At 32.5% G+C, this 8,460-nt stretch overlaps 1 protein-coding gene across 1 annotated transcript; it reads left to right on the forward strand.

Annotated features, from left to right (window-relative positions):
• The first annotated feature begins 4,621 nt into the window (after positions 1-4,621).
• LOC131064370 (protein NRT1/ PTR FAMILY 5.3) lies at positions 4,622-7,635 on the forward strand. The gene is made up of 4 exons (XM_057998483.2): positions 4,622-4,745; positions 5,345-5,562; positions 5,710-6,269; positions 6,347-7,635. The coding sequence occupies exons 1-4, from the start codon at positions 4,622-4,624 to the stop codon at positions 7,254-7,256; spliced, it is 1,812 nt and encodes a 603-aa protein (XP_057854466.2). The 3' UTR covers positions 7,257-7,635.
• Positions 7,636-8,460: the final 825 nt, after the last annotated feature.

Consider the following 8,460-nt stretch of genomic DNA (forward strand, 5'->3'; position numbering starts at 1 on the left):
AAAATTAACAATCCTAACACTAACTTACCCCTTCTCTCCCATAAATTGAATAATAATTTCTATTTACTTAATTTTCCCCTTCACATATCGCATCCTCCATCATTTTTACTTAACCTCTTAGTTTAATCTTAATCTACTCCCTAATCATTTGCACACACTTAATCCTTAATTAAGTGTGGTCAACCTCTCCCCATCAAATTATTCACATGGGGCTTGTCCCCTCAAGTACTCTACAAAAAAAATTAATTTCTTTATTCTTCTCACTCCTCCCCGTTTAGACCTATTTTTATTGTAAGATATCCTTCCACACTCCAAAGCACCATCTCCCTCTCCTCTCACCTCATGAGATGGTTCCAAGAGGCACCATCCCATGAGGTGAGAGGACCAAATCATCCTTCACCCTAGATCTTAGTCTTTCAATCTCAACCCCCCATCCTCTTCATCCAAAATCATATATCCATGACTTAACTAATTTTACCTCTCTCACCTCTTTACCATTTGAATGTTGTTATGTTGCCAAAATCGTTAGTGAGAGCACATCCAAATTGACTATTGTGGACAAATATACACAATAGATCTCATTAAATTGTGTCTTTGTTTGTCCTTTTTTAGCCTAATTGTGAGTTCTTGTTTGATTTTCATTGAATTATCACTCATTTTAAAGCACATTTTTCATCCACATAGTTGTGAATTTAATTCTTTCTAAAACCTATCATAAACTCAAAACTTCTTTATGAAACATTTATGCAAACATGTTGAAATATGAGTAAGTGTATAGATTTTTAGCTTCTAAATCACATTGTGCATACTAAAAGAGTTACAAGTCAAAAAAAAAATTGTATAGATCACCATATAAATTATTATCAATTTTCAGTTACTTTTGTATCTGTTTTCCCTTAGTAATATTTAAGTAAGATTATGAGTAGTTTAGTTCTTTAAATTTATATCAAATAGAGAACCAACTCTATAACTAGATTTTTGTCTTCAAATAACAAGGTCTCGCACCTTGAAGCCATTCCAATATTCACTAAATAGTGGAACTAGGTTCAACAAGAATGCATGTTCATGTGAAAAAAAAAACAATTAGAAATAGGAAATTTCCATGCAACCCTATTTTAATATTATTATATAACCATCTAAATCATAACTTAACTATAAATCAATTATATATATCTAATTTTTTATAAAATAAATAAAATTTACTAATTATTTTTTAAATTTTTTTATTAAAACTTTCCAATAATTAAACTATATCCCTTGTTATCTTTAAAATATAAATTTTAATTTATGTGTTGCTTCTGGATTTGATTGTGTGAGTATTTTTTTCATCAAAACATAAACATTTCGGATCACACTCTATGATCCATCATCAGGATGAGATAGAGATCATAAGGAGTAAAAATGATGTAAGTTGCAAACCAAGACCTACTTAAAAGAGCCAACAAGGAGAGAGAAGAACATAGAAAGTACAAGGGTAAGGAAGCAAAAATAATAATAAAAAACAAAGAGAAAAAAAAATCAAACAAAAGAACTAAACCCAAAGAAAGAAAGACACAAGCAAAAATCTAATCAAGACACCAAGGAGAGAGGAAAACCAAGGGAGCAAAGAAATGAGAACCAAATGAATAACTATAAAGATAAAAGAAAGATAAACTAAAAAAGAAAGCCAAAAAAAATAAAAAGGGAACAAAATACAATAAAAGTGAGAATATATATATATATATATATATATATATATATATATATATATATATATATATATATATATATATATATATATATATATATATATATATGAGTAAAAAAGCAAAACTATACACCAAAATGTACAAATATAACAAAACATAAAAAGTTAAAAGTAAATAACAACAAAATAATAATAAGTAGAAAATAATTGCAAAGATAAAAGAGAGAAAGAACCAAAACAATACAAAGAAGTCGTGTGTGTGTGTGTGTGTGTGCACAAATATATACATATATATATGTGAGCAAAAATATATATACCTATATGCATATATATGTGTCAATCTCAATCTATATGTGTGTGTGTAGACACACACACACACACATATATATGAAAAGAAAATAAGTAAAAATGCAAATGAATGCATAACAATAAACCAAAAATAAACAACATCACAAAGCACAAAAGAGTAAAAAACGAACAACAAAAATAATAATAATAAGTAAAACTATGCAAACAAATAAACATACAAAATATGTGAAAATAAATAAGAAAAATATATGTGTGTGTGAGTGTGCAAATAAGACTGACATGTGTGTGTGTGTGTGTGTGTGTGTGTGTGTGTGTGTGTGTGTGTGTGTGTGTGTGTGTGTGTGTGTGTGTGTGTGTGTGTGTGTGTGTGTGTGTGTGTGTGCGCATATATATATGTATGTACACACACACACACACACACACACACACACACACAGATATATATATATATATATCTGTGTGTGTGTGTGTGTGTGTGTGTGTGTGTGTGTGCATATTTATATGTATGTACACATACATATATGTATATATACATACATACACACACACACACACAGATATATATATATATATATATATATATATATATATATATATATATATATATATATATGTATGTATGTATGTATGTATGTGCATGTGTGTGTATGTATATGTATGTATATATATGCATATATATATATACATACATATACATACACACACATGCACATACATACATATACATACACACACATGCACATACATACATACATAGATATATATATATATATATACATACATATATATATATATATGTATGTATGTGCATGTGTGTGTATGTATATGTATATGTATATGTATGTGTACATACACACACACATATATACATATGTACACATATATAGGTATATACATATGTACATATATATAGGTATATATATGTATGTATATACCTATATATATATATATATATATATATATATATATATATATATATATATATATATATATATATATATATATATATATATAAAACAAGAACCAAATCAAGAAAAGGACAAAAAGGAAACACTACGGAGAGAGACAAAAAATCTCAAGGATGGGTGGAACCGAAGGAATGGAGGGAGGCAAAGGAAGCGAGGGGGGAGAGAGAGAAGGGATAACAAGGAAAGGAAAACCCGAGTCGAGGCACAAAGGATGATAGGAAAAGTGGGGGGAGGAAGAGAGGGATATCAAACAAGAGGCACAGTCAAGGAAGATGTTGACGACGGTTTTCGATGCTTGAAAGTAAAGGTTGCCAAGACAAACTTAAACCCCACTCTTCATCATGATTTAGGTTTGAGGGGTGGTTGTTTATTCCTATGGATTCCTTTAATTTTCTCTTGAAGAAGTTATCTTCCTTGAACAAGATTTTCGTGCTTTCAAGACAGATATGGTGTTTGGTTGATCTAGAGTGCTCAGCCAAAGCAGACTTGAGGACTCGTTCGTGCTTTATGTCGGATCCATGCTCTCTACGTCTAGCCTTGAAGGAGCGTCCTGTTTCACCTATGTAAGGTGTACCACAAGAACAAGTCACCTTATACACACCCGACTCCATGAAAATGTTCCTAGAGTCTTTGATACGTGGGATCCGATTCTTGATTGTCAAGAAGGGCTTGAAAGCACAACGAAATCTTTTTTTGGAGAGGATTTTGGATAGTTTGATGAAAAAAATACTCACACAATCAAATCCAGAAGCAGCACATAAATCAATCTCATGGATTGTGGAAATCTACTAGCTTTAATATAAATTTTGTATAATTGAGAAACCTTTCAATTATAAAATTATTATTAAATATTAAAAAAAACACATTTTAAAGTTTAAATGAATCATATAGATAAGATGTTACCATTAAGATATAAAACTAATACAGGTAGCATCTAGAAATGGATAAACTATTGGTTCAAATGAGATTGAAATATTACTGAATATTAGAAATATTAAAGATATTTTATTAAAATACTATTAATAAATATTTCAATTTTTGATAATTTAAATATAATAAATGTAATTCAATAATCTATGTTTAAAAACCACTAATTTATGATGAACAGTATATTTTTTGCATTAAAATAAAATAATTACTTAATTGAAAAGCATATATATATATATATATATAAAAGATGGAGAAAACCAAAACTAAATTAATATCAAACAAGTGTATTAATGAACAGACCATTAATGCAAATGAAATCAACCACTTGCATTTATTTTTTTAATGGGATCGGTGCTCAGATGGACTATCAAGAAAACTGGAAGTTAAATCAAATTAAAATAAATGATCAGCACAAATTTTTATGATAGAATTATAATACAATATGATCTAGTGTTTGATGCCTTGGACAGAAGGACAAATTTTATTTTATTTTTAAAGTGAAAAATACACTTTACTAAAATTCTTCTGGAGGAGGTCAAGAATGTAGGTGGTACCAATTTATTTTATCGTTGTTATCCACGTTTGTCTGTTGAGGAAGTCATGGCCATGTTATGCTAAAAGCTTATCACCTTATTTGTACTAATATACGTTCTTGTATTCATTGTCTCTTTGAGGAGCCTGTAGTTTGGTGCGCAGTAGAGCTAAAACAATGATTAGCAACGAGAGGATGTCATCATTTGAAACAGAAAAAGAAAAAGAAAACATTGTACTTGATGGATCTGTTGATCTGCGAGGGAGGCCTGTTGAGAGAGCAAAGACAGGAGGAATTAAAGCATGCTCTTTTTTAGTTGGTATGTATTGAGTTAATCTATTGTTATTGTGCATAGTTTTTAGTATAAATTTTGTCAATTTTTTTTTCGATATTTTTGATCAAGTTTCATGATCTATCATTAAGAAGAAGAGAGCAAGATAAAAGAAACGATTCTATTTGTTTCTCTTGTCTTGCTTTCTTTTTCTTCATTATAGATCATGAAGTTTAATCGAAAATATTGAGAAAATAAATTCACACACAGTTCACATTGATGGATCTGTTGATCTGCGAGGGAGGTCTGTTAAGAGAGCAAAGACAGGAGGAATTAAGGCATGTTTGTTTTTAGTTGATATGTATTGAGTTAATCTATTGCTATTGTGCATAGTTTCTGGTATAAATTGTGTGAATTTATTTTTTCGATATTTTGAATTGAGCTTTATGATTTATTGATAGATCATGAAGCTTAATCGAAAATGTCGATAAAATAAATTCATACAGTTTATATCAGAAACTATGCACAATAACAATATAGACTGTTATTTCTTTAATCTATTATTTCTTAGCTGGAGCATTATAAAGAAGCATTTCTCCTTTGTATTTACTGATGTTATGAAGTTGGTCGCTGTTGGAAATCACCAGGGTATGAGTTCTGTGAGAGGCTGGCTTTTGGTGGGATTTGGGCTAATCTGGTAATTTATCTCACAACTAAACTACATGAAGGGACTGTTTCTGCCTCAAGAAATGTCACTGTCTGGACTGGCACCATGTGGAGCATGTCCATCATTGCAGCTTATATTGCTGATACACATTGGGGTCGCTACTGGACCTTCCTGGCTTTTTCCTCTGTCTATATAGTGGTAAGTTTAATTGTCTCCTTCCTCAATCTTTTCGTACTAAAAGTTTAGATCCTATATAAACTTCAGCTTTACTGTTGTTACACCCATTAGAGTGATTTGTCAGTAACGATGAGATAAGATTAATTTTTCAATTTAATTTTAATGCAGGCAATGGGGCTTTTGGCATTAGCTGTGTCGTTGCCATCTTTAAGACCGCCTCCTTGCTCATCAGGTGAAGGCTGCCAAAAAGCTTCTAATCTTCAGATTGGAATATTTTACCTAGCCTTATATCTTGTAGCAGTGGGTGCTGGTGGAATCAAACCAAACATCTCCACTTTTGGTGCAGATCAGTTCGATGAGTTTGACCCCAAAGAAAAGTCCCACAAAAACCGATTCTTCAACTGGTGGATGTTCACCATATTCTTCGGAAGTCTGTTTGGAAAAACATTCCTGATTTACATAGAAGACAATGTGGGCTTTGGCGTGAGCTATGGAGTCATCACAGCAGCACTCATCATCTCAGGCATTGTCTTCTTGATTGGAACTCCTTTTTACAGACATAAAATAGTGGCTGGCAGCCCTCTAAAGCGAATGGGTAAGGTATTTATGAGGGTGATCAGGAACTGGAAAGTGAAAGCTCCTTCAGATCCTTCTACCCTTTACGAAGTAGATCCCAAAGAATATATTGCCAAAGGCAGATATCCCATCGCTCATACTTCAGCTTTGAGGTAATTTTGTTTTTGTATACATATTGCATCTAACAATTGTTTGGATTTGAATTCAGCTGACAGGATATTGTTTACAGATTTCTTGACAAGGCAGCAATTGTAAAAGACGGAAACGTTTCTTCAAAGATTTCAACTGTGACAGAAGTTGAGGAAACAAAACTGATGATTGGAATGCTTCCAATTTGGGTTGCTACAATCACACCCAGCATTCTGGGACCACAAGCTGGCACTCTGTTTGTAAAACAGTCAGAAACACTGAACAGACATTTGGGCTCCTCCTTCCAAATCCCAGCAGCCAGTGTCACAGCTTTCCTCACTCTATCCATGCTCATAACCACCCTAATCTATGATAGGCTCCTAGTGCCCATTCTGAGAAAATACACAGGAAATCCCAAAGGCACAAGTGCACTACAGAGGATGGGAGTGGGAATGGCAATGCAGGTTGTTGCCATGCTAGTGGCTGTGGCCGTAGAAATCAAACGACTTGAAGCAGTTAAAGATGGTGGGCTTCAAAACAACAAGAGGGGAATTGTTCACAAAAGTATTTTCACCTTACTTCCACAGTTTATACTGTTGGGCATAGCTGATGCGTTTCTTGATATAGGTAAAATAGAATTCTTTTATGATCAAGCCCCGGAGAGCATGCAGAGCATGGGGACTGCACTGTATACAAGCTCTAATGGCGTGGGTGCCTTCTTCAGCAGCTTTGTTATTACAGCAGTGAGTAACTTCACAGCAAGAGGAGGACGCAAAGGATGGATTGTCAATAATACAAATGCATCCCGTCTGGATTACTATTACGCATTCTTGGCTGTTCTGCTCTTAATGAATGTGCTGTTCTTCATGTTTGTTTCGTATGTGTATGCATACAAGAGAGAAATCACGGAGGCTTTTAGGGAACATTCTGAGAAAGCCATGATTGATACTGATGTCAATGGCCCCAGCTTGAAAGGAGAACATAATGGATCAGACCCCATCCAGTTGTAGTTAATATTAGACAGTTTAATGTCTATGATCATGCTAATTTGAGGATAAACATAAAATGATTCCAAAATCTGAATCTGATTTTATTTGTCTGGCAGAAAGTGTTAATAATTCAGTCCAGTCAATCATATAACAGAAATTTCAACCCACATTTCAATGTTTTATTTGGGTGGGGTTCAGCAGATCGTCGTATTCTTCCGGGTTTCTGCTCCAAAGGTCTCTGTCGTAGATCAATAAATATTGAAGTATTCCAATCACCATTGGTGCACATGGCTTTTAGAAGACATGGGTCAAATTGTCGGTGGTTTTTCTAAGCTAAATCGGTATTTTAAAGTTGTATTTTATGAAATAATACAAAGGGTGACCATTTAAATTTCTTGGATGAATGGACTACTTAGGCAAGCCTTGAAAAAAAACCCGTGTAGTTTTTAAAATATAATGATGACTACAATGCCGATGATTTAGATTTTTAATGTAAAAATAATATACTCATTTTTTATTTATGTTTTTGAATTTATAGCAATCAATTTGTTTTAATGTATTGATTAGCATGTAAGATTGGAATATATTGGGTGGAAGTTGTTCATTTTATATATATTTCTATTATTTAAGGTTTTGGTTTATAATAATTGAGTTTTTTTATGTATTGATTAGGAAGCATATCAATAGTTATTATAGCTAACTTTGCACATCTACATATTCTAAAAGTTACTTCAGATTTTGACGATTTTTTTTTGTTGTCTTCACATGTGACTTAACCGCTTATAGCTATTGTTTTGGCTTCTGGGTAGTAACAATGCATGTTGTGGGATCCATTATGCGTGCAAGGGTCACAAAGTACATATTTCAAAGTGTCGCTTTATTCCTGCTTAAAGATGCACCAATAACCATGTACTTAAAATTGCCAATACTTAAACACAAATGCCCCAATATTCATGCCCTATGGATACTAATAAAGGTGCACAAATGGGCCAATTATGGTTCAAAATGCTAAAAAATGAGCAGTTATTGGTACATTTGAAATTTATCATGGGCATTCGATTATTTGGTTTTTGGTTTTTTTAAGTTAGTAATTGGGAGGTTGGATGTGCAAGGAATGAATGGTTATTGGGGCATGAACAGTAACTAGTGCTCTTCCCTAAGCATGTATGATGGTATATATTGGATGAAAGTTGTTAATTTTATTTTATTATCTCTTATGATCTAA

Source organism: Cryptomeria japonica, chromosome 7 (assembly GCF_030272615.1).
Source record: "Cryptomeria japonica chromosome 7, Sugi_1.0, whole genome shotgun sequence".
In the NCBI taxonomy this organism is placed as follows: domain Eukaryota; kingdom Viridiplantae; phylum Streptophyta; class Pinopsida; order Cupressales; family Cupressaceae; genus Cryptomeria; species Cryptomeria japonica.

What these genes read in the sequence shown, in the direction of transcription:
- LOC131064370 (XM_057998483.2), top strand. Translation starts at nt 4,622, where the DNA reads ATGTCATCATTTGAAACAGAAAAAGAAAAAGAAAACATTGTACTTGAT. An exon ending in AGCATGCTCTTTTTTAGTTG is followed by an intron (nt 4,746 to 5,344) that starts GTATGTATTGAG and finishes GGAAATCACCAG; the next exon opens with GGTATGAGTTCTGTGAGAGG. An exon ending in GCTCATACTTCAGCTTTGAG is followed by an intron (nt 6,270 to 6,346) that starts GTAATTTTGTTT and finishes TATTGTTTACAG; the next exon opens with ATTTCTTGACAAGGCAGCAA.